The 27384-nt window shown below is 40.3% G+C and overlaps 1 protein-coding gene across 5 annotated transcripts in view; it reads right to left on the reverse strand.

Moving 5' to 3' along the window:
• Window positions 1–27384, reverse strand: part of CUNH16orf96 (chromosome unknown C16orf96 homolog) — a 96358-nt gene that overhangs the window by 5154 nt on the left and 63820 nt on the right. For 4 of the 5 annotated variants that reach the window (XM_027839007.1, XM_027839009.1, XM_027839005.1 and 1 more), the window contains 8 exons: window positions 16070–16144; window positions 13890–14054; window positions 9300–9418; window positions 8083–8145; window positions 6677–6769; window positions 3957–4079; window positions 1570–1735; window positions 1104–1203 (listed from right to left, as the gene is read on the reverse strand). In XM_027839007.1, coding sequence (XP_027694808.1) covers window positions 1104–1203; window positions 1570–1735; window positions 3957–4079; window positions 6677–6769; window positions 8083–8145; window positions 9300–9418; window positions 13890–14054; window positions 16070–16144 — 904 coding nt within the window. The remainder of the gene's footprint in view (window positions 1–1103; window positions 1204–1569; window positions 1736–3956; window positions 4080–6676; window positions 6770–8082; window positions 8146–9299; window positions 9419–13889; window positions 14055–16069; window positions 16145–27384) is intronic. The other variant, XM_027839010.1, reaches the window with a different exon arrangement.

Consider the following 27384-nt stretch of genomic DNA (forward strand, 5'->3'; position numbering starts at 1 on the left):
TTAAACCTATATCCTCTGTCTCCAAATCCAGTACACTTTACACTACCATGATGCCTCCATCATATATCACTTCCTTGTTCTGCCACTTAATTATGCCATGTATATTTGGTCTTTTCTTCCCAACTAAATGGTAAACTTCTGGAGGGCAAAGAAGCTTATGCTTCTTTGTCGCCTCTACATTACCTAGTACCAGGCTGAGGACCAAGTGGGGTCTTCAATGACTAAAGGAATCAAACAATGAATTTGGGTTCTGGTTTGAGTTGGGGGTGTTGGTGATTGCCAACTCTCCAACTGAGATGGAGCTAGCCATGGGCCATCACTAAATGGGACAAACCTTAGCTGCCACCATAGTGACAAAACTTGAAAATCAACAGATTTTCTGAAATCTAATTTCTAATTCTGAAAGGTGTTGGCACCCCAGTATTGTATTCAAGGTGGCTGCTTCACCCTAAAAATGATATCTGATATTTATACAATGCTTTAAGGTCTTCAAAGCACTTTACATCTCATTTGACCATCACAGTCACTCCATTTCATAAGTGAGAAAACAAAGGCTGAGAGAAATTAGGGTCAAACAGATAGAAATGGCAGATATGGGGCTTTGAACCAAGATCTCTCCTGAGTCTGAGCCCCATGCTCTCTCTACTATGGCATGCTATCTCTTTATTTTAAATATTTTTATTGGTATCTTCTATATTTATATCATCTTCATTTCTGAATATGTGCCTTCCCCCTCCCACCCCAGCAAGTCATCCCTTCTAATAAAGAATAATAAGAAAAATCAATTCAGCACAACAAACCTACGCATCAATTGAATCTGATAGTCTATGCAATGTTTTACACCCATAGCCCTCCACCTCTGCTCTGTGGGGCCAAGTTTGGTTGAAATCATACCAATGTCGCTTCTTTGATAATGCCACTGATCAGGGGACTCTAGATGGAAGGACCCATGCCAGGTTATTTCCTTATTCCAGATACCAGAGCTAACCAGGTTGTTTGGGGTCAGAAGCCCCAGAAGTACATGAAGGAAAAGGAAGGTGAGGTTCTCAGGGGGTGGTATATCTGAACCCTAAGTCCCCATTCAAACCTGTCACAAGTCATACCTGCCAGGTCCTTCTCAGTAATAACAGAATGTGGAGCACCACGAGAGGCCATCCTGCCTTTGTACATGACCCCATCCACTCCCAGAATGTTCACTTCACTCTGGGGAAACAGAGACAGCCCAACCCCAGCCCCTGGGTTATGACTCAATCCCTTTAGGGGAAGAGGGGAAGGGGATGATTCCCTTGCTATATTCCTTTTGCTTTAAAAGCCTGCTCAATTTTCCCTTTCCCAGAGGCATATTACTCCCAATTTCAACTTATTTTGTCCTCCCCTACAACCCAAAATCCCAGTTCTTTCACAGGCTCTGGAGTGGAGCCTTCTCCCCATCTCCCCACTAAGGCCTGGGATGGGTCTAAGCACAGGAGGAGAGAGTCCAAGCCACTACCCTGCCCCATCCTTACCCCAGGATCCCAAACAGAAACCCCCCACCTGGAACTTGATGAACCAGAAGCAGGCCACACTCACATTCTCAGGAAACACGGATGGATCCCCATATGGATAAAGGGTGGTGAGGTTCGGTATCTTCATGATTCGCCTCAGGCTAGAACTGTTATCCCAATACGACTGACCATCTCTGGGCATGTTGGCTTGTTCCTGTGTAGGTTGCGGGTGTTGTGTTCGTTGCTGTTCTCTGGGAAAAGATGGCTAACATGAGGAGGGGACCGACCTTCCCAGCTCAGACTGAGCTTCAAGAGGTCACATTGCATCCTGACGCATCAGGCAGCCTGGCATGGGAAGGGCTGGTAGAGCCATGGAGAGCAGTACCACCAGGCTGGTGGCTCAGGATGTGTAAGAAATTCTTAGACTGGGCCTATGAAAGCCTCCGAGAGAGCAATAATCTGACTAAAACTGGACAGGTAGGCTCTTCTTCAGGCTGCAGCTCTCTCTTGGTCTTTGGCAACACCTTCAACAGGGTTACTGTAGGGAAGGATGCCTTTTGGTGGTGATGGTGATGGAGGTGGGGGAGGTATCGTTGGAGTGCCTCTCATATTCCTGGTTTGGACTCTCTGTGCTTTTTCTTATCCACCATGGCATGTTAGAAAAAGCACTGCACTTGTAATCAGAAGACATGGGTCTGAATTCTGGTTCTGATACTTACTAGCTGTGTGACCATGGACAAGTCACTTAAACTCACTTAAACTGTAAAATAGAGACAATAATACTTGCACTACCTGCCTGAAAGAGTAGTTGTGAGCAAAGTCTTTTTGCCAACTGTAAAGAGCTATATAAATGTGAGCGATTATATCATCATCAATGTCATATTATCATATAGAGATTGGTGGGAGGAGGGAAGCTGGGGACCTACAAGGTGGGAAAGGAGGAAGGGAAAGTAGAGAGTGGTAAGGGATAACAGTGGTTCAGGTAGTTGTAGTATCTTCTCTAGCTGGGAACCAGGAATGGATCAGTGAGCTCAGTTGGGTAAGTAAAGTGCTGCTGAGGTTGGAGTTTCAGTCTTCAGTTAGTGTCATACAGTGGAGGAAAACCAGATGTTCTGTGGTTACAAGCTATACCCTCATGACTGATTGACTGTTTCACAAAGCTGTCTCACACATGAATATGCTTGGTCACAATGGGGACCAAACCTGAGGGTAGAGATGACTCAGTTCAAACCACAAGTCCACTGCTGTTCAATTCAATTTTAAAAGGATGAATTAGGTCCCTACTGTATGCAGAGTGCTATGCTAGACACTTGGGAAGAGACATAATTTAGTTAAGACATGGTCTCTGTCCTCATGGAGCTTGAAGTCTACTAGGTGTATGAGAAACATATAACAGATATCTAGAATACACAATAATATATGCCAGATATATTAGATTGAAACAAAGCACTATATGTTGCTGAACAAGTTATGGTAAATGTATGTGATGGAATAATGCTGTGCTATAAGAAATGATGAAGGGGAGGGTTTCAGTGGGGAGACTTGTATGAACTGATGCAGACTGAAATGAACAGAACCAGGAGAACAATTTATACAGTAATGACAAAACAGTAAATACAAATAGCTATGAAAGACTTAGGAACTTTGATCCATGCAATGGCCAGTTATGATTTCAGAGGACCCAGGAAGAAATAAGCTACCCACTTCCCAATAGAGAGGGAATGGACTCAGAGCAGAGATTAAAACATATATTATATATGTAAATGTATATGTACATATATGCACACACACACACATATACACAAACATATAAAGAAGACGAACAATTTGGAAATTTGTTTTGCATCACTATACGCTTTTATAACAAGAGTTTGTTTTTAAATCTCTTAAACTCTCCCATCTTGTTTTCACAACTGTCAACTGTGTAGGGAGTTAATACTTGAAAAATCTATTTCACAGGGTTGTCGTGAGTTAAAGTAGGTAAGATATTTATGTAAATGAAAACATAAAATACTAAATAAATGTCAGCAGCTGTAAATAGAAAGAAAAAAAGAGTTTGCTTTTTTTCTTTCTTTCTCTGTCAATAGTGGGGGGGGACAGAATGGAGAGAAGTAGCTTATCAGTGACTGAAAGAAATAATACTTAATTTAAAAAAAGAGTTGGGGGAGAAAGAACTCTATAAGAAATGAGGAGGTCAGATAAGGCTTCCCAGAGAGAGAAGGTAGATAGATTTTCAGTGATCAAAAGAAATAAGATTTAATTAAAAAAAAAAGGTGGGGAAGCACTATACAAGAATTAAGGAAGTCAGGGAAGGCTTCCTAAAGAAGAGAGCATTTGCGTTATGCTTTCAAAGTTGGGTTGGAATTCAACAAGCAGACATTCCAGGTATTTGGAACAGAATGAACAAAAGCAGGGAGGAGAGACAGTGAAGAATATAAGTGTACACACACACACACACACACACACACATACCGTATTTTACTGCATAATCGTCGCCACTGCATAATCGTCGCACCCTGTTTTTTCAGTCCAAAAATTGGTTTATAACCTTTCATTGGATAATTGTTGCATGGTATAATTCTGTTCGTCACACCGCTAAAAGATAAGCAGAGGAGCAATGTATTCACCAGTGACATATGGATATGCATTTATCTCTTGCACATTGTGAGCCGCTAGCCTAGAATTCTCAGCACATGCACATTGTCAGTATTCAATTTTCATGTATGTATTCACAAGTATTCCATGCATCCCAATTTTGCACCAAAGACAGGTTAGTGATAAATGATTTTTAAGTAATACTGGCACAAATGTTTAAAGCTTCACATAATGGTGTCATCCCCTTTTAAATAAATCTGTGAAAATTATGTGGTAAAATGCGTATATTGTTGTTTTCTTTGTTTTTTAGGGAGGCAATCAGGGTTAAGTGACTTGCCCAGGGTCACACAGCTAGTAAATGTCTGAGGCCAGATTTGAACTCAGGTGCTCCTGACTCTAGGGCCAGTGCTCTATACACTACAACACCTAGTTGTCCCTCAGGCAGAATATATTTATGAGACAGACAGGAGCTCTTGGTTTACTCAGGACAGTGTGTGAGAAGCAGTAAAATGAAAAGAACACTGCAAAGGTAGGATTCTGCCAGATTGTAGAGAGCCCAGAATATCAGGCAAAAGAGACCAAAATTTGCTTTGTAGACAATAGGAAACCAGTGTTATTTTTTGAGCAGAGAAGAAAAAGAAAAAGAGTGCACCAGAGTGGAAGGAATAGTGGGGTATGAAGTCAGAGATTCTAAGACTGAGTCATGGCTCTGCCATTTACTATCTGTGTGATCTTGGGCAGGTAACTCAACATCTCTCGGCCACATTTCCTCATCTGTCAAATGAAGTTCCTCTCCATCGTTAAATCTACAATTCTGAGAGTCTGAGCTAGGATGGTGTAGAAATAAAGTAGAAATAAAGAAAAGGGGACATTTATAAGTGATATGGTAGAGGTGGTTTTGTAAAGGATATGAGAGATGAGCGACAAAGAAGCATCAAAGAGAATTCCAGAGCTCAGAACATGAGACTGATGTAACTGGCAGAAATGGTGAAGCCATAAAGGGGCAGAAAGTTTAGGAGGAAAAACAGTCATAAGCTCAGTTTTGGAAAAATTCGAAATCCAAATAGAACTGTGCTGAGGCTGTTGGTGGTGTGAGTATGGAGCTCAGGAAAGGGCTGAAAATAGAGATTTGAGGCCTTCTGTGTAAACGAGATGCCCAAGGAAGAAAGTGTTAAGAGGGAGGAAAGTCAAGGGCAGAATCTTGGGAAACACTCACCTTAAAAGGGAAAGGATGAGGAGCCGGTAAATGACAGCATGACAGAGTAAAAAAGACATTGGAATTAGCACAAGGGGCCCTGGGTTCAAATTCCAACTTTGCCATTTACAACCTGTGCAACCTTAGGCAAGTCAATGGACTTTTTTGGGCCTCAGTTTCCTCATCTATAAAATGAAGGAGTTGAAAAAGATGATCTCTAATGTCCCTCCTAGTTCTAAACTTAAGATCCTAAGGAGACAGAAGTGTGTTTAGAAGGGTCAGGGGAGATCAGCAAAGGGGTGATACAAGACATACATGTTTAGACCCAGCCAATGTGTAAATTTGTTTTACTTGGCTATACTGTTATCAGGGAGGGCTTCTATTTGTGGGGGAAGAATAAGAGGAAAATTTTGAGGGGAATAGTGTTTGTAACACAAAAAAGGAATGAAGAGTGTCAATTTTTTTTTTAAATACACAGAGAAGAGCAGAAGGTCAGACAAGTAGGATAGCATTGGTATTACTGTGTTAAATTTAATACTCTAAAAAGCCAAGCTGTACATAATAAAGATTCATGGTTGCCTATCTCTTTTTTTATTATTCTTTGTATATGGTAATGTTCATACTTGTTAAGTTTATAATAACAATTAAAAAAGAAGTAGGAGGAAGAATAGGAAAGTGAAGTGTTTCTGAAGTTAAGGAGGAGAGAGTATCCTGTAGGAGGGAGGTGACTGACAATGTTAAATGCTGCAAAGAGGTCAAGGAGGATGAAGACTAAACAGAAATTTGGTGATTGGGTGGCTAATGTTGACCTTCCAGAGTGCAGCTTCATTAGAGTGGTGGAGGTGGAAACCAGATTGCGTGGGGTTTGGCATGTTCAAACAAGTCAAAGTACGTTTCCTTCTGAGACAGAAAGTACAGTGTTATTGTTATCAAACTATGTTCCAGCAGGGTCAGACTGTCTCCACCCAACTGGTGAAAAATTCCAATGGTGCCAGGCCACTGGATGAGACTTTGGGTTCTTAGTGATTTGTGTCTCTTGCAATACAACTGGAGTTGGAGGCAGAAGTCAGTGTTCAGCCCCCACTGTTCACTTATTCACTCATACCTTTTCCCCCTTCCCCCTCTCCCCAGTCTTTCCCCTTACTAGAAAAACATAGGCTTCTGCATAATTTGAGGGGCACATACCTTTGTGGGGATAGGTCAACCTGAGTCCCAGTGGCTGACTGTGACTGCATAGGGATGGAGTTCCCCATAAATTCTGTAGAGGGTAATTAGGTATACAGAATTCTTCTGGGGGTGACTCATTAGAAGGGAAGAGCCCTAGGACGAAACAAGTCCTTTCTATGTCCCAGAGCTCTGGGGAAATTTGGGGTGTGGTTTCCCACACCCCATTACCACTCACCTTAATTTCAGCCGTTGTAGATATTCATAGCTGTTTGCGCTGACTGGCCTGGCATAGGGGTACAAGTTTTCTTTCTGGATACTAATCAACTGTCTATTAAAGAGGAATACAGAGAAATAAATGGGAATTCCCAGCAAAATATCATTACCTATATTATTAAGGGAGAGAGATGGGGAGGGGGAGAATACATTTGGAAGCCCATCTTCTCAATGAAGATTTCATAGATTAGAAGGGAGGAGGTAATAAATATAATCAGATCTGACTAGATTTTTATGCTTCTCTCCAACTTGACATGTCCATTAGATGAGTAACCAAAAGTCTTATTGATAGCTTTACCTGGACAAGCTTACTCTGTGCTATGAGTAGGTGCAGCTTAGGTGGTGCAGTGGATAGAGCATTGGCCTTGGAATCTGGAAGACTCATCTTCATGAGTTCAAATCTGGCCTCAGACACTTAATAGCTGTGTGACCCTGACTCTAGGCAAATCACTCAATCGTATTTGTCCCAGTTTCCTCATCTGTAAAATGTGCTGGAGAAGGAAATGGCATTCCTAGTATCTCTGCCAAGAAAACCCCAAATGTAGTCACAAAGGGTCTGACATGATGGAAAAATGACTGAATGCCACCACCAAAAAAATGAGGACAGGGAGCCTGTATTTTTTTCTGTCTTTTATACTAACCCTAACACTAAAAATCACTCAGTAGGCATGACCTTGAATGGTTCACTGGAAAGAGCAGGGAACCAGAAGTTGAAAGACCTAGGTCTGGTTTCAGCTCTGTCACTAATTAGCTGGGTGACCTTGAGTCAAGGCCTTAACTTCTCTGGGGCTGGGTTTCCTCAGTTCATCAGATGATCGTTTCTGTTGGACCTAACTCAGGGCATTGGAATGAGAATCAGGTTCTTTGCAAGTAAGTAAAAAAAGTGCCTTACAAAAGCAAAGTATTTTTATTAATAATATGCCTCGAAGGAAAAGGTATCCAGGAGTCAGAGAGGAGACAAAACTATGTGAAATGGTGCCCCCTGGTGGGAAGGGACTTTCATGAAGGAGTTGTGATTCCCAAACTAACTGGGCCAAAGAACATGTTTGAGCTTGAAATCTATTGACAAAACAAACAAATAGTGTTTCTGGAGGTCTGAAGGGTAGGAAATAACCCAGGGATTAAGGTGGAGAGGGTCTGGTCAATATTGGTGTAAAACAGGAAGTTGAAGTTTATTTTCATAGGGCAAAAAAGGTAACATTTTATGTATATTTAATTTCCTATTTAATATTTGGGATTGGAAAATACTGCTAGTAAAGGCACTTTCTCACAGAACCCCTATTGACATTACACAGAACACTTTATGGAACTTTATGGAACATAGTTGGAAATACTGAGTTGTAGCAAACCTTGGAGGGTGGTACTCACGGGCTTGTCATCATTTCCACAGGCCGGTCACAAGAGATGCATTTTACCCGCTCAAAGAGTTGCCTGAAAAAAAAATAAAAATTAAAAAAAAAAAAAGAGTTGCCTGAAATAGAGCACACACCCTCAGGTCCAGCAAGTTGTGATCAACTTCCCAAACACGCTAAGAATGGTATGGTTTGGAAGAGGGGTCCCCCTAAGAGATGGCTACATTATAGATCAGGGAGGAACGTACCGACCTAAAGAACCCACAAGGAAGTTCTTATTTGGATCTAAAGATCAAAAGGTACCCTAATGCCCTTGATATTGTCCTCTGGCTACTGTGTGTTAAGGGAGTCAGGCAAGGCACTGAATCTACCTTTCCTTCATCAAAACTTAAAAATCCTTGCCTCACTACACTTGAATATATGGACCAGTCAGCTAGTACTGACAAAGTACTGTAGTCGATGCTAACTTGTGTAAGTGAGTTAAGTATCTTCATTTCTACCTATCTTCTCCAACCCATATGCCAAGCATTGTGCCAAGTGTTGAAGATACAATGAAAGGCAAAAGACAGTTCCTGATCTCAAGGAGCTCACAATCTAACGGGGTGGACAATACACAAATAACTAGGTATAAACAAACTACATGTAGGATAAACTGGAAATAATAAACAGAGGGAAGGCACTAGGACTAAGAGGGATGGAGAAAGACTTCCTGTAGAAGGTGGGATTTGAGTTGGAGCTTAAAGAAAGGCAAGAGGAAGAGATGAAGAGAGAGATCCAGAGATAGGGAACAACAGTGAAAATGCCCAGAGCAGTGAGATGGAGTGTCTTGTTTGAGGAATATCAAGGAATGAGCATATGTGGATTTTAACAAGGACCTTCTGGAGACAAGATACCTTAATCCTAAGGAATGACTAATGGCTGGCTGGAGACAGAGGTAAAATGTGTGGGCAAAGGAACTACGCATATGGCCAAGCATTCTTCCTATCTTGCTACCTTCCCCTCCCCTCCAGCGTCCCCCACCCTTTCCTCTGTAGTATCCTCAACTTCTTCTTTTATTTACTTCTTCCCCCTTCTCAATCTTCAAACCTAATCTGGGGAAGAACTCAAGGTCAGGAGGATCTGGAACCTTCTTTTCCAAAAAGACCTAAAACATAACCACTTCTTGGCAATAGGACAGCTTGGGGAAGGGAAGACTAATAGTTGAAGGGGAGCTAGAGAACTTTGGAAGCTCACTTCTTAAAGCCAGCAGCACTGTCTGCGTCAAAGCGAGGGCCTTCACTCAGGTGCTTTTTTACAAATTTCCAGATATGTTCCATCTGTTTCTTCACAGGATCTAGGTCCATGTGGCCCAGCTGTTGAGAGGATAAAGGCAAGAACAGAGATTTAGCTTTGGATGTTTGAACTTAATGGTAGTTGTTTCATTGATAAATATTTTTTAATTACATCTCCTACCAGGGGTGAGGAACCTGCAGCCTTTAGCCTTTCTGCCTAAAATCCTTTTATTAAGGGGATTTGTTCTGTGAAGTTTGGATTCAGTCAGAGAGCCACACTTGAGGACCTAGAGGGCCACATGTGGCCTCGAGGCCGCAGGTTCCCCACCCCTGTGATCTAGACTATAACCTCTTTGAGGCTAGGAACTCCTTTACACAAATACTTTATCACATACTTCATTCATTTTGTATTCATTTATTTATTCACTCAACAAACATTCATTGTCCAACACCTACTATATATAAGAGGCATTGAAGATTTATAGTTTCTACTGTGTATGTGAAAACGTTTGTTTTATTAGGTGTTTGTTTAGAATAAAAAAAAATTGATAATAGTTGGCATTTATATAGGAATTTAAGGTTTGCAAAGTGTATCCTATATAGTATTTCCATTATTTCACTGGATCCTCATGATAACTTGGTGAGGTAAGCACTACAGGTATTATCTCATAGACATGGTGCCCACTCTGAAGGGGCTTACTGGTAGGGGAGATAAGACGTCCTCTCAACCTTGATGCAAAAAGTAACAGGATACTAGAGGTACAAAGTGCTATAAGAATGCTGAGGATCACAAGATTTAGAACTGGAAGGTACTTTAGAGGTCATTAAGTCCATCCATCCATGCAGATAAAGAAACTAAAACCCAGAGAGGTTAAATGATTGGCTCAGGATCTTCACAGTCAGGAAGTACCTGAGATCACATGTGAACCCATCATCCTGACTCGAGGTCTAGCACTTTACCTGTAATACCATGCTGCCTGAGGCATCAGGGAAGGAATCATAAAGGATAAGTACAAGCTTTGGTTGATTAATAAGGAGGGTTTTTAAATGGTGACAGGGCATGGGAGGGTATTCCAGGCACAGGGAATGCGACCAGCAAAGGCAAAAAGTCAGGAAAGAGGGAGGCATTCAGTAATCTAGTTGGGCTGAACAGGCAGTAGAGTAAGATAAAGGTGCAAGGCTAGACTGGTGTCAGATTGTGGGGGGCCTTTTATGTCCATCCAAGGAGTGTTTCCCCCTTGGCTAGTCCAGTGCTCAGGACATAGTAGTGCTCATTAAAACATCTGAATTATTTTGAATTCTGTTCCTGTTTAAGATGCTTGGACCTGGATATATTTCTTATCTGCAGCCTACTGCAGTTAGAGCTAAAAAGCCCCCCACTAAATTCTCTACCCCCCTTCCCCCACCCCTTTTATTTGAGTAACTAAGTAACAGCAGCCTTGTGTCCTTGCCAGACATAACAGATGGGGCTTGCCTCAGACATACTACATCCAAGCAGGTACAGAAGGTGGAAAAGCAAGGACATTGCTAAACAAATGCTTGGAAAGTTAAGAAAAATACTTCCCCTCTCCTCCCCCATGCCAGCCCAGCACAGTACACACTCTTATTAGTTGTCCTGTTGAATGACCTGGGCAATAAAAGTGAACTGGAGGGGGACTGAGCAGGTTCTGCCTGGTGCCAGTGCCAAGGAGGGAGCCTCAGGGGTCCCTGAAAAACTCCTCTGCCAAGCTTTCCTCTTACACAGCTATTCAAGGATTCCTTCTCCTGTCCTGACTGTGACAAATATCTATTTGTGCACAGGGCCTGGATTCATGATTCAATTAATCAACAAGCATTTATTAAGTATCTACTGTGTTCCAGGAACTTCAATAAACACTGGGGACACAAAGACAAAAACGAGTCTTTCTTAGATTGTATTTTGCCCTTTTGAGGATAAAATACACTCACATACACAGAGTACAGTGGATAGAGTGCTAAGCCTAGAGTCAGAAGTCCTGAATTCAAATCCAGCCTCAAACGCTTATTAGTTGTTCTGTTGTTGTTGTTTAGTTGTTTCAGTCACGTCCAACTCTTCGTGATCCCATTTGGGGTTTTCTTAGCAAAGAGATTGGAGTGATTTGCCATTTCCTTCTCCACCTTATTTTACAGATGAGGAAACTAAGGCAAACAGAGTTAAGGGACTTGCCCAGGGTCACACAGCTTGTAAGTGTCTCAGGTCAGATTTGAACTCAGGAAAATGAGTTTTCCTGACTCCAAGGCCTGGCACTCTATCTACTTCTCCACTTAACTGCCCTTTATTAGTTGTGTGGCTCTAGGCAAGTCACTAAGTCTTTTTGCTTCAGTTTTCTCATCTGTAAAATGAGGATAATAATGAGCACCTATCTCCCAAGGTTGTTGTAAGTATCAAATGAGTTCATAATTGTAAAAGGCTTAGCACAGTGCTTGGCACATAGTAAACATTATATAAATGTTGCTACACACATATGTTTATAATTCTTGCTTTTATTTCATTTTACATTGCAGCCTGATTGGCATTTATTTTTCCTCTTCTCCCCATAAGGGGAGAGAGGCTATAAACCAATTCATGCTAAGATATTAGGGACTGACTCCAATACTCTTCCTAGGAATTAGATAATTCTAATCTCTATTTAAAGAAAGATGGAGGATAAAGAGCAAAGCTTAACTCAAAAGGATCATTGGTAGTCATATGTCATGCACCTGGGCAAGGCATTAATTTGGCATGTGACCCAGAGGAAATCATTTGAATTCAACAAACATTTATCAAATGCCCTTTATCTGCCAGGGCCTCTGCTAGGCTCTAAGGATACAATGACAAATCATTCCTGGCCTTCAAAGAGCTTACACTCCCAAAGGAGTAGCAAAGGAAAGTCCATACAAAGTCATTTGAAGAAGGAAAAAGTACGTGCTATGGGAGTTGTGAAGGAAAGAACATTCTCAAAATGAAAAGTTGAATCAGGGAGGTCTTCACAGAAGAGATGGCAATGTAGCTGAGCCTTGAAAGGAGTCTGAGGGGTGATGGACACTGCAGATATGGTGGGCAGTCTGCCACTATGGGAGCTAAAGGGAAGGTGAAGTTTAGAGAACTGCTCTGTGGTCTCACTTGGTTGGAACTTAAGAGTGGATAAAGGGGACTAAGTTACATGAAATTAGTATAGAAAGATAAGGAGGAGTCAGACTGGGAGGGCCTTTAGACACCAGGCTGAGAAGTTTGTGTTTTCTCCCCAGGATGATAGGGAGTCATTGGATATTTTTGAGAAGGGGAGGAGAAAAACTTCTCCAGCATTCTTCCAGTCATCTTCATTTGCTGACATCTTCTGCTCCACATCCACAATATATCATTTGGCTGAACTACTGCAAGCTTCATTTCTGTGGGCCTTATTTTCCTCATCTGTTAGGTGGATCACTTGTAAGGCCTTCTCCAGCTATAAAATCCTATGAGGTATTGGGGTGGGGTGGGGGTGGGTCATAACTCACAGAACTTTAGAATCAGAAGGGACCTGCAACTGGTCTAATTCTCTCAGTTTAGATGAAGAAAATGAAGCAGAGAAGATGACATTACTTATGAGAGTGGCAAAGCTGGTACTTGAATCCAGTTCTAATGCTCCTAGTCAATCAATGAGCATTTATTAAGCTCCTACTATGTGCCAGGCACTGTGCTAAGTGCTGGGTATACAAAGAAACAATCCCTGTTCTCCAGGAGCTCACACTCTAATGGGAGAGACAATATGCAAACCTATGGAAAATAAGATATATACAGGATAAATCAGAGATAATTTCAAGTGGAAGGCACTAGCATTTTTTTTTTTTTTGGCTAGGCAATGGGGTTAAGTGACTTGCCCAGGGTCACACAGCTAGTAAGTGTTATGTGTGTGAGGTCATATTTGAACTCAGGTCCTCTTGAATCTGGGGCCGGTCCTCTATCCACTGCGCCACCTAGCTGCCCCTGGAAGGCACTAGTACTAAGAGGGATCCGTGTTCTTTCCACTGTGCCTACTGTTAGGACTGAGCCTATGATTTGGGTTCTCCTCACTTTTATGGCTATCATAACTCTCACCCTAACCACAGTGGTAAATATTTAAGAACCAGCTTGGGAGGTGGGGGAGGATGTTTTACATGACATACTTTTAAGTTTAATCTGCATTATTAACATTTTTTCTGTCATTTTCTTAAGTCTAGTCAATCAACAAAATAAATCAAGTCCTGATTTGCCAATTTTCGAGGTACAAAAATGCCCACACACAAAAATTGAACAATTAGCTCTCTCTAGCCTGTTTGGGTTGGCTCCAACACACCCTTAAGCCCTGATCCAATTTCTCCTATTGCCTCTGATGTTGCTATTAGCCTCCTGTAATTCCTGATATAAGTGCCTGATGAGGGGAGAGAATCCAGTTTTCCTGGCACATAGTTGGTTAGCTGACTGGGAAAGGTACAATATCAGCTTCTTCTGGGGGGCTTAGACTAGGGTCCTAGATGGTGTATACAGGGTTTTTTGGCTACCCCTACCCCCACCCCCCAAGGAAAAGTCCCTAACCTTGGAGTCCACATCAAGGAAAAGCTTCTCCAGCACCTTCTGCCAGTCCTGTTCATGGACAGATATCTTCTGCAGCATGTCATGCATCATGTCATGTAACTGAACTGTGGCAAACTCCAAGTCAGCCCGGCTTGCTTTGAAGGCCAGAGCACTCTTATCTGCTTTCTGGTGAGAGAGAAATGTCAGTGAGGTTGTGCAGTAGTGGGAGAGAGGAGAGATGGGAGAGAGCAAAAGAAAGTTGTCTGCTTTGGCCCATTTACTAAGGCTGAAGGGATTGAACCATGTTTTCCAACTTGTTGCAGTTTGTGGGGCACCTACAAACGCTCTAAAATACACTGAATTGCTTTTCTCACCCCATACCAGTCCAGCCATCTGTCTTTCTATACCCACCCCTTCCCTCTCAGGCTCAACATAGCACACACTGATACACTCATAGACACAAATAAACATATCCACACTTTTCTCTCCAACATAATTCCTACCAAGTCCACCCTCCTAGTTACAAATTAGCAAAGGGGAGTGAAGAAACCTCAAAGTTAGGACATGCTACTTTTGAAGCCACCATAGTGTTACTCAAAAAACAAAGGAAAAAAAAAACCCAAACCAGATTGCCTGTGCAAATTCAGAGAGCCATTAGGGGTCATGCAAATAGACCTAGGCTATTTCGCTTAAAGCCAGTAGAGTAATGATCTATTTGATGAAAATCAAATCCCCTAAAATCAATTTGCCAAAAATCAGTTGCATAATAATAAATTTACCTAGTGTTTCTAACATAAACATCATTATCAAATTTAATAGGATGTTAAGTCTTGTCAAGCCACATATGGATATATGTGATAAGATGGTGCTTGGCCTCCTAAGCATTTTTGCTTCATTATTTGTGTTTTTGAAACACCTTACCTGCTTTTGAATACTTTAAGGATTCTTGCACTTAAAAAGGTACTCCGGACATTATCAGCATGCAGAAAACTTGCACTAAAGCCACACCTAGGCCCTACCTGAATGAGATTGCCCTGAAAGTAGTTTCTCTCACCGAGAATTTCATGCCTGCCTACCTGACCTTGACTGTATTTGTTGACTGTGATCCTGTTCAGCCAGTTTTGACTGCTCCATTATGGCCTAATGCCAGCCTGATTATGCTCTGACTTTGTTTATGTCCTAGTTTTATCAGTTTATACCTGAACCGAACCTTAAAGACTGAGTAGAATTTCCTGCTTTGATATTTTTAATGTTTTAAATCTTTTTTTAGCTAAAAAATCCATTAAATGGTCAAAAGTCAGATGGAATTTAAAAGACATCAATGACCAAGCAGAACTTTTTTGTTGACCCTTTACCTCAAAACCAGGTACTTAATAAATTAAAGGCCACTAAAAATGTAAAATACATAAACAATAATGCAAAAAAAAAATACTCCAGGGTTCAGTGAATTATCAGGCAAAATGGTTTTAAGCAATCACTTTTAGATAAATTGATTATAGGACCCTTCCAGCTTCTTTCTCACAATTGCAGACCCACAAGGCAAATCAAAGTGATGGGAGAGCCTGCTGCCCTCCGGTTAGGAAAGACTGGACCGGACTGCAGTGAAGTTAGACCTCTAGGCTTACTTCTGTCTCCCAGCTCTGCAGGATCTAGGGGTAGGGGATGGGACATTGAGATCCCTAACCTGAAGGGGGGTTGGGGGGGACAAAAAGAATTCAAATACAGTACTGTCTTTCCTCATTAGAGTAAACCCACTCTAAACCAGGGTTTCTTAGACTTTTTCCACTTGAGACCCCTTCAATACTTCTTAAACTGTAGGTCTTGGGTTCACTGGAACTACTTCCAACATCAACTTGCTAGAAAGGCAGATTAGTCTCAGAACAGTAACTGTGTTAAAACAGGCCTTCCATGAAGGAATGTACAGAATTAGTTTGCATTAGCTATGAATTATGTTTAAACCTACTCAAGGAAAAACAAAAACAAAAAACAAAACAACAAAAATAATTTTCTTCCAACCTTTCTATATTTGAGGAAAAAAAAAAAAAGAAGACAACCTACCCTCTCTCTCCCATCTCCTGGATTTTATCATCATCCTATTTAAGACTCATATAGTGTGGCTGCCTCTCTTTCTAGGTACAGTCCTCAGGGTGTGGAGGTAGGGTAGGGTGGGCTTGTTGGGGAGAGTATCATCACCTGCTCACCTCTTTCATTTGTTCTTCCATCCGAGTTTTATCCACCTTTCTCATTTCTAGTTGTTTCACCACTATTTTGAGGCCCTAATTTCAAAGGAAAGAGCAGCGTATTATTCTTTTTGAGAAACTTTAGAGAGTCTGCTTATTAAAGATTTGGACTCAGAGGGCTCATGGTCCCCAGGTCCCAAAAGCAAACCTAAAAGGGGAACAAATATGGAAGAAGGGCTACTTCCTGTCATGATCTTGTACAGAAAAAACTCTCATAGAAACTCTAATCTCAGAGTGGTTAGCAAGCCCTGGCTACTGTCAAGGGAGTGAGGGTCCCTGGAGGTCATTTATTCATTCATTCTGTAACATGGGAGATCCCATGGAGTAGGCAATCTGGCTCCTTGCTAAAGGACAAGGGGACAAAACGGCTCCTGTTTGGCTTTGCTGGCCCTGTAAATGGGGAGGGGAGTAGGAGTGGGAAGGACTGTGTCAAAGATGCTTGGTGACTAAGCCAGGAAGAGTTTCCCACTCAGTAGGCCATACAAGAATCAAGGAGAAATGCTCCTCCCTCTTCTGAACATGCCTTTGGAGACTCTGCGAGCTCTCCATGTGGCTTCCAGCGAGGTTGGTGTTTCCTTCCCTCGCCCTAGCATGGCAGCAACATGAGCCTCAGAAACATGTACATGCCTAGGTGAGCCCTTATGACTGGACCCCCAAACCTCTAGCTGCCTCTTCTCTTTTACATTTCCTTCTCTGAGCCCAGGTCACTAAACAGCAATCCTGAGAAATGGACATTTTCGGCCAAGGAGGCAAGAGAGGTCAGAAGTTCTTGAGTCATTGTTGGCTGCCCAATGGGAAGTGTTTCCTGCAACTGTCTCGCTTCTTGGAGAAGTCCGACAAACTTGTCTTTACCTCCCAGGAGAGTTTAAAATAGCTCTGCATCACCCGTGACACTTAGTGGCCAATATTCTGACACAAGTTCCTGTCATAGGCACAAATCAGAAATTGCTGTATTATTTCAGAATTAAACATGTTTTGTTGATGCTGTCTTTTGTTTTCATATAAATCATTTCTTGAAATATTCCCCTTCCTCTATCCATTTAAAAACTGAATCCTTCATTATAACAAAGAAGAATAGTTAAGCAAAAACACCTGATAGTTATATCAGGATGAAAATTAGGTGGCACAGTGGATAGAGGACAGTCCTGGTGCTAGAAAGACACTTAACAGATGTGTGACAATGGGCAGGTGACTTAACCTTTCCAAGCTGTAATTATAAAAAGACCTCATGGCTCCCAGGGACCCTTCCAGCTATAAATCTGATTTTTTTTTTCTTTTTGGTGAGGCAATCGGGGTTAAGTGACTTGCAGGGTCACAACAGCTAGTGAGTGTCAAGTGTCTGAGGCTGAATTTGAACTCAGGTCCTCCTGACTCAAAGGCCAGCACTCTATCCACTGTGCCACCCAGCTACCCTAATCCATGATTTTATGATTTGGAAGAGGCAAAATCAATGTAACAAAGTTGAATAATTAGTTGATTAGCTATAGAAATAAGGTAAGTTCATCTCTGCAAAACCATTGTTCAGAATGGAAGAGACCCTGAGGGGCTGCCACCATCAGGAGCGGCTCTGAAGGATACGGACTATCTTTGGGTCATCCTCTGTCCAACGACCCTAAGTTTTCTGTTGCAGGCCCAGGGTTCTATTTGGATCCCCAAAATTTAGACTTTCTAGAGGCTTTGGGCTTGAGGATGACCTCAGGGCTAATTTGTTGACCCTTAGGAATCGCTGCTTAAGAAGACTGAACTTCCTAGAGACAATTTGGACCAGCTTAGTCAGGGCCATATAGTTTAGCTATATTGAGAGAGAAAGGAGAATCAAAGAAGGGATAGGACTTTTCCTTGAGATGGATGGGATGATGATAACTAACAAAAGGCAGAGTGTTCCACTCTTGTTTCTGTTTCCTCTGCTAAGGAGAATAAATTTTACTCTGGAAATATCAGATGACTACTTTAGAGTTGATAACTAAGTTAACTATTGTTGTTCATCCTTCATTCTCAAAGAGAACCAATGACATCAGGAAGATGATGTCTTGAACTGCAAGTGAATTGCATTTAAGCGAGGTAGGGCTGAGAAGTCATCAGCCTCACTCTCTTCTCCGGAGTCATCATAGTCCAGTGGCAAGACATAGGTCAGGATCACTGGTGATGGCCCAGGATGCAGGGGATGGCCCTGGTCTTTTTAAACTAGGGTCTTTCCCCTCAAGATAACTAAAGAGATACTAAGGGAGCACGTGGCTGCCTTTGATGAAGATGTCACCAGTCCCCGATTAACTACATATTTGAGGCCTGAAAGGACTGGCAGATGTGATTGCTGAACCACTATTAGTGATATTTAAAAGATAATGGAAAGCAGGAAAGATGCCACAAGACTGAAGAAGTACAAATGTTATACTGATGTCCAAAAAAGGGAAGAGAACAGAGGCTACAAGCTATAGATTGTCTAGGTAGATTGCAATTCCTAGGAATATTCTACAGCATATCATTAAGTGCGTGGCAAATATCTAGGAAGGGCAGTGGTGATCACAGGAAGCCAGCATGAACAGGTCATAAAAGACTAACTTAATTTTTTTTGGACAGGATTACTAAACTTTTAGATAAGGGGAATATTTTGGGTATAGTTTATCTAGAATTGTAGCAAAGCATTTGATGAAGTGTTATATTTTTCAGTAAAAAAGATGGAAAGCTATGTTTAAATGATACTATAATTAAAATAGATTCATAATTGGTTGGATGACTAGATTCAGAGTACTTGTTAATGGTTCAACATCAGTATGACAAGAAGGCTCCCCTGGACTACCCCAGGGATCTATCCTTGGTCTTTTGCTATGAACATTTTTATCAGTGACTTGGGCAGCTAGGTGGTGCAGTGGCTAGAGTGTTAGGGCGGAAGCCAGGACGATTCATCTTCTTGAGTCCAAATCTGGCCTCAGATACTTACTAGTTGTGTGACCCTGGGCAAGTCATTTAACCCTGTTTGCCTGAGTTTCCTCTTCTGTAAGATGAGCTAGAGAAGAAAACTGCAAACCACTCCAGTATCTTTGCCAGGAAAACCCCAAATGGGGTCACAAAGTGTTGGATGTGACTGAAAAAATGGTTGAACAACATCTGAATCAATGACTTAGATAAAGGCATGACTGGCAAGTTCATTAAATTCACAGATGCTACAAAGCTAATATGGATGCTACTGATGCTGATTACAGTATCTGTGTGTGGTTGAAAAGGCTAACACCTGGGGCACACCAGACGTAGCTAGGTAGTACAGTGGATAGAACATGGCCCTGGAGTCAGGAAGACCTCAGTTCAAATCTGGCCTCAGACATTTACTACCTTGGGTGACCCTGGGCAAGTCATTTAACCTTTAACTGCCTTTGTGAGGTGCCTGGCATATACATATTAGACACTTAATAAATGCTTGTTTCCTTCCCCATCCCCCTTGTTTCACAAGGACGGCCCAAGCTGTGTACCTATCAAAGAAGTGGCTTATTTTTTAAAAAAGTCTGGCATGACTTGTGGCTTCAATGCTTTGGGCTCACAGTGATACAAGAAAATCATGAAAAAACAGTCAACAGCTTGGTAAAGGAATCAGAAAAAAAATTACTGAAGAAAATAACACCTTAAAAAAACAAAATAGTCCAAATTGTTAAAAAAAAAAAGGCACAAAAATCCAATGAAGAGAAAAATATCTTAAAAAGCAAAATTGGCTAAATGGAAAAACAGGTACAAACATTCACCAAAGAAAAGAAATCCTTAAACAGCAGAATTGGCCAAAGAGAAAGGGAGATACAAAAACTCACTGAAGAAAATAATTCCATAAAGATTAGAATTGGGCAAGTGGAAGCTTATAACTCCAGGAGACATCAAGAAATGATAAAATAAAATCAAAAGACTGAAAAAATAGAAGAAAATGGGAATATCTCATTGGAAAAATAACTGACCTGGAAAACAGATCTAGGAGAGATCATTTAAGAATTAGTGGACTACCTGAAAGCCATGATCAAAAAAAGAGCTTAGACATCATCTTTCCAGAAATTATCAAGGAAAACTACCCTGATATCATAGAATCAAAGGGTAAAATAGAAATGGAAAGAATCCATTGATCACCTTCTGAAAGAGATCCCAAAATGAAAACTCCCAACAATATTATAGCCAAATTCCAGAGCTCCCAGGTCAAGGAGAAAATATGCAAGCAGTCAGAAAGAAACAATTAAAATATCATGGAGTCATAGTCAAGATAACACAAGATTTAGCAGCTTCTATATTAAAGGATTACAGGGCTTAGAATATTATATTCCAGCAGGCAAAGGAGTTAGGATTATAACCGAGAATCACCTACCCAGCAAAACTGAGTGTAATCCTTCAGGAGAAAAAATGGATATTCAATGAAGTAAAAGACTTTCAAGCATTCCTGATGAAAAGATGAGAGCTGAATAGAAAATCTGACGTTCAAATACAAGATTCAAGAGGCATATAAAAAGGTAAACAGGAATGAGAAATCATAAAGGACTCAATAAAGTTAAACTGTTTACATTCCTATGTGGGAAAATCATACTTGTAACTACTGAAAACGTTCTCATTAAGGTAGTTAGAAGGAGTTTACATAGACAGAGAGCGTGGGCATGAGTTGAATGTGATGGGATGATTATCTAAAAAAATAAAATTAAGGAGGTGAGAAAGAGGAATGCACTGGGAGAAGCAGAAAGGGAGAGGTAGAATTATCTGACATTAAAGAGGAATGAAAGAGTTTTTACATTGGAGGAGAAGATGGGGGAGTTGGAGGGGAGTACATAAACCTTATTCTCATCAGAACTGACTCAAAAAAGAAATAACATGCACGCTCACATAGGTATAAAAATCTGTCTTACCCCACAGGAAAGTAGGAGGGGAAGGGGATAAAAGAAGGGAGAGTAAATTGGTATGGTAGTCAGAAGCAAAACACTTTTGAGGATGGACAGGGGGAAAGGAGAGAGTAGGATAAAGAGAAAAATAGGATGGAAGAAAATACACAATAAACATAATTACGAAAAATATTTTTACAGCAAGTTTCTCCAATAAAGGCCTCATTTCCCAAATGTATAGAGAACTGAGTCAAATTTATAAAAAATAAGAGCCATTCCCTAATTGATAAATGGTCAAAGGATATGAACAATTAATTTTCAGATGAAGTAATTGAAACTCTCTATAGTCATTTAAAAAAATGCTCTAAATCACTATTTATTAGAGAAATTCAAATTAAAACAATTCTGAGGTACCACTCCATACCTATCAGATTGGCTAATATGATAGAAAAGGAAAAAGACAAATGTTGGAAGGGATATGGAAAAACTGGGACACGAATGCATTGTTGGTAGAATTGTGAACTGATGCAACTATTCTGTAGAGCAATGTGAAATATGCCCAAAGAACTATAAAACCATGCACACCCTTTGACCCAGCAATACCACTATTAGGTCTGTATCCCAAAGAGATTTAAAAAAAAACCAAAAGGAAAAGGACTTATTTGTACAAAAATATTTATAGGTTTTTGTGGTGGCAAAGAATTGGAAATTGAGGGGATGCCCATCAATTGGGGAATTGCTGGACAAGTTTTGGTATATGATTGTGATGAAATACTATTATACTGTAAGAAATGAGCAGCAAGATGCTCTCAGAAAAACCTGGAATACTTACATGAACTGATGCAAAGTGAAATGAGCCAAGAGAACATTGTACACACTAACAGTGATAGTGTACAATGACCAACTGTGAGTGACTTAGCTACTGTCAGCAATACAATGATTCAAGACAATTCCAAAGGACTTATGATGAAAAATGCTATCCATCTCTAGAGAAAGAACTGATGGTATTTGAGTGCAGACTGAAGCATATCTTTTTTTGCTCTTTTTCTTGTTGTTTTTTTTTGTCTGTGTTTTCTTTCACAACATGACTAACATGGAAATATGTTTTGCACGACTGCACATGTATAGCTTACATCAAATTGCTTGCTTTCTCGATGAGAGGGAAAGGGAAGGAAGGGAGAGAATTTGGAACTCAAAATGCTTAAAAAATTAGTATTAAAATTGTTTTTACATGTAATTGGGGAAAAAATAAAATATTAAACACTAAAAAATATATAAAAGACTTTTTTACATGACAAATATATCTCCATTGAAAAGGAAAAACAGATTGGGGGAAAAGTGCTAGAAATATTTCTGATAAAAATCTAAAATACAAAGCCTAAAAGTAACTGTCACAAATTAATAATAACTGAAATTGATCCAATGCTTTAAGGTTTTTCAAAGCATGAGTTATTGTTTTGTTCATTGTCTAGACTTAAGAAAGTGATGGAAAAAACCTTGCACATACCCTTTTATCCCCACCTTGGAGAACCAGTTGTTAAAATGTCTGCCAGCATACCCCAGTTAGGTCTTACCCTCTCCAAGTTCAGCACCATCTCCACTTTATCACAGTGCTTCTCTCCTTTATAAGAATATATATGCAAAAGATCCATTCCACAATAAATTAAAGGTTAAAGAATATTAACAGGCAGTACTCAAAGATGAAACACAAATTGTCAATAGCTTCCTGAAAAAACATTCAGACTGTAATAATTGGATAAGTACAAATAAAATAACTATAATAACTAACAAAATAAAATAATAATTATTTATACTCATTAATCTGGCAAAGGTACTTTAAAATGATAAAATTAAATGCCGACTAGGCTGTAGAGTATCAGGAACACTATTATACTGCAGTTAGAGCTTTCAATTGGTGTCTCTTTTTTTTTTTTTTTTTTGGAAAACAGCATAACAACATACAATGAGAGCTGTTCACGTATGCTTTGACTCGGTGATTCCACTACTAGGATTATGCCTTAAATGCTTATTCACAGGATGAAAAAAAAGACTTAGTTGTGCAAAAATGTTCCTGTATTTAGCCTGTTTTTACATATTTGTTTGCTTGCTGCCTCTCATTAGACTGTAAGCTCCTTGAGGACAGAGATTGTCTTTTGCCTCTTTTTGTATCCCTAATACTAAACACAGTGCCTGGCGAATGGTAGGCACTTAATAAATGTTTATTGACTGACTAACTATTCATGACCACTAACTAGAGCATGGCTGAATATATTATGGTATATAAACAGACTAAACATTTGTTTTTTGTTTTTTGTTCTTCAGGGGCAGGGGAGAGTTGGGGTTAAGTGACTTGTTCAGGGTCCCACGGAGAGTAAGCGTCTGAAGCCAGACTTGAACTCAGGACCTCTTGACTTCAGGGCCAGTGCTCTATCCCCTGTGCCATGTAGCTGCCCCTAGACTGTTATTTTGCTATAATAAGATGTAAAGAATACAAGGAAATACATGGAGAAATGTGTAGTGATGCAGAGGAGAAAAAAGGTAAGATTAGAGTAATACATACAATGACTCCAACTATGAAAAATAACAACAATGACAAAGACTTCAATGGATCTGGGATCTCACTGATACAGGTATTTCCTTCAATGATGCAGACTGCCATTGCCCTTCTGCCTTCTCATCTTTTGTGATCCTTGTCCCTGTCATCCTGGAAATTTTCCTCAAGAAGTCCACCAGGCATATTAGACGCCTTCTTCCAGAGGCCGTGCTTTTGATTCATGACCAGCCACATTGATTTTCCAATTATAAATCCCTTGGATGATATCTTGTGCACCTCTTTGTACGTGCAATTTGTCATTTGTAACATTCCAAAGTCTTTCTAATCCCACCATGGGTCTTTCAGTTGACCTTTGAGTTATCTTCAGTTTTGATTCCTATTTTATGGTTCATAGCCATGTGGTTTCACCAGAAGAATACCAATGTTAAAAAGATAGGATTTTGTTTCAGGGAGTCACTTGGGACTACTGAAAATACTGAGCAATTTACCCAATGTAATCCAGCACACTCTCTTCCTCCCATTCAATTCTGGGCCTACTTCATTGCTTATCTGCAGTGTCTGACCAAGGTTTGTGTACTTGGACAGTTCTATAGGCTCGTCATTCAACTTCATATCAGAGTTGATAGTAGTCATTTTTCTTCATCCTCGTGGCTTCTTGTTTGTACACAGTTAAGCTGAAGTCTTTAAATACTTTTTTTATTATTATGAACTTGACAAACATCAATAAACATGAACATTTCCTCATATAAAAAAGAGAATTATATATGATGCTATTAATCTCTATGATATATAGCTTTTAAAAAATATATATTAAATTTAACAAGATAGTTCCAACATTGCCCTGTCTCCTTCTGAATTTCCTTCCACTTTCTTCTGAGTTTTTTTCTTTTTGCTCCACTAATACTTTTCTTTCTTTTTCTGATATAACTGTCATTAACTCCTCCCCTGACTCATCTCCATAATTCTCCCCCTCAAAAAAAAAAAAAACCTAATGCTTTTCCTTGTGACAAATAAGTATAATCACTCAAAACAAATCCACACATTGGCTCTGCCTGAAAATGTATGTCTCATTCTGTACTTGCAGTCCAACACTTCTCTGCCAAGATGTAGGAAGCATACCTCATCATCAGCCTTCTGGATTAAAATGAAATGTTCTGCTTGATTAGGGATCTCATTTAGGAAGCAATGTTTTGGGGCTTGATGAGATCAGAAGGCTATCCTGAACAGTCAATCAACCAGTATTTATTAAGTGCTTTCTTATATGCTAGGCTCTGGGCTAGGCACTGGGTATTACAAATACAATCAAAAGAAAAACAATTCTTTCTCTTAAGGAGCTTACTTCTAATAGGGGAAGCCAACACATAAAAGGGAACTGAAAAGGGAGAGGAAGGGAAGAAAGAAGACAAGTTGGATGGGAAAGCACTGGGGAGCCATGGTGATCAATCAAGAGAAGAATGCAGGATGGAGGTCTGAGCTTTTTCTCAAAGTGCGGGTTTCAGGAGGAATTCACCAGGGGGAGAAGGAGGCCGCAAGGTAAATGGGATGTTCCAGACTGAGAAGGCCACTGGGACAGAGGGAACTTCTGGTGGCAAAGGTTGGAGAGTCAGAAGCAGAGTTGAGAAATTGTTGTGGTTGTTGTTATTGTTCAATTTGTGTGAAAGCAAGATACAGCCTGTGATGAGCTGACAAAGGCTTCAAGAACTCAGTGGCACAGCAATGGCTCTATTAGGTCTATACCCCAAAGAGATCAAAGAAAAAGGAAAAGGGCCCATGTGTACAAAAATATTTATAGTAACTCTTTTTGTGGTGGCAAAGAGTTGGGAACAGATGATGCCCATCAATTGGAAAACAGTTGAACAAATTATGGTAGATGAATGTGATGGAATGTTATTGTGCTCTAAGAAAGGACAAACAAGATGATTTCAGAAAAACCTAGAAAGATTTATATGAACTGATGCAAAGTGAAGTGAACAGAACCAGGAGAACAATATATATAGTAACAGCAATACTGTTAAGATAATTAACTGTGAAAGACTTGATAACTTTGATCAACACAGTGAACAACCACAGTCCCAAAGACTCAGGATGTAAAATACTATCCACCTCCAGTTTGAGGACTGATGATCTCAGAGTGAAGATTGAAGCATATTTTTATTTCCTTTATCTTCCTTGCCTTTTTTTTTTCAACATGGCTATGTGGAATTATGGTTTGCATGATTTCATATATATAATGGGTATTATATTTCTTGCCTTCTCAATGGGTGGGGCAAGTAGTGGAGGGAAGGAGAATATTTGGAAACGAAAAGAAAACTTAAATAAAAAAAAAGAACTCAGGGCCGGCAAAAAAAAAAAAATTCAGAAAAACAGAAAAGAAAAAGAAATCAGAAGGGGATATGAAAGGTAATAGGGTGTTTATGGTTATTATCTTATTAAAAGTTAATTTATACATTTTTTTAAAAACTGAAAACATTTTAATGTTTCATTTTTTGTTGGTTTTTGATGTCTATTTTTGTTGATAGTTACTAAGTATAGAATAAATAATTGAAAAAGAAAAGAACCAGGTAACCTGACATTCTACATTAGACTTTTTTGTGAGGGATTGTCTGATGTTGGCTACGTGCCACGTGGGGGTTGTGGCAAGATGGGGCAGGGACAAGATATTAGGAAGCAACCGGAGCTTACGCTCCCGAGGCAGGGGGCTGTGCCATGTGGAGTTGTGGTGAACTGGGGTAGGAACAGGATACGGGGAAGTAGCCGGAACATGTGCTCCTGAGGCAGGGGGCTGTGCCACATGGGAGTGTGATGGCAGAGAACGAGCTCCCTTTGTCTAGTCCTCTCCCTAGGTGCAGCGCTAACCCCAGATGTCTCCTTCCGGTATCTGGGCCTAGCTTCCTTTGTCACGTCCTCTCCTTTGGTGCAGTGCTAACCCCAGACATCCCCTTCTGGTATCTGATCCTACAGCCAATCACTAGTAGGTGGGCTGAGGAGGAGGGGCTAGGAAGGTATATAAGGGGCGGTAGGGGTCAGAGCTCGCTCTCTTGCTCCTGCTCTTGCTTTCCTGCTTGGCCTTGCTGTGATGGTCTCTGAATAAAGTTCGAGTGCTTGCACCTCCCGATTGGCTCGTCTCTATGTTTATCTGGGTGGGCTCCAAGAACTGGTGAGTATGACCCTGGCAGCCTGCTCCTGTTAGAAGGAGAGTGCTCGGCCCCGACTGGCACACTTTTTCTGATATATCACTTAACACTCAGTAGGCAATTTGAATAAAACTATTTCACCTTAGCACTTACTAACCACCTAAGCCTTTAACCTCTCCTCAATCAAAGGAGTCATTTTTGCCTTTCTTTGGATCTCTAGCACTTAGCACAGTACTTGGCACATAGTAAGCCCTTAATAAATGCTTGTTGACTAACCAATATTCTAAATAGAACTTTGCAATCCTTTTAATATACAAGCTTCTCCATATTTGGTATTTATCCTGCTCCCAGGCTAACAAATTAACTACCTCTTGTTTATCTTTCTTTTTTTTTTAATTTTTAAAAATATTTATTATTTATAACATTTTTTTAAATTTTGAATTCCAAATTCTCTCCTTTCCTTCTGGCCCTCTCCCATACACTGAGAAGGCAAGCAGTATGATATTAATTATACATGTGAAAGCATGCAAAACATATTTCCATATTAGCCATATTGCAAAAAAAAAAAAGCAAGGACAAAAAATAGAAAATGATGTGATTGGTGAATTCTTTCAATTTGTATTTTACTCTCTGGATCTAAGATATCAGGGCAGTTTTCCTTGATAATATCTTGAAAAATGATGTTTAGGCTCTTTTTTTTTTCCCACCAGGGCTTTCAGGTAGTCCAATAATTCTTAAATTATCTCTCAGCAA

The sequence above is a fragment of the Vombatus ursinus genome, unplaced genomic scaffold (assembly GCF_900497805.2).
Source record: "Vombatus ursinus unplaced genomic scaffold, bare-nosed wombat genome assembly UNPS02014832.1, whole genome shotgun sequence".
NCBI lineage: Eukaryota > Metazoa > Chordata > Mammalia > Diprotodontia > Vombatidae > Vombatus > Vombatus ursinus.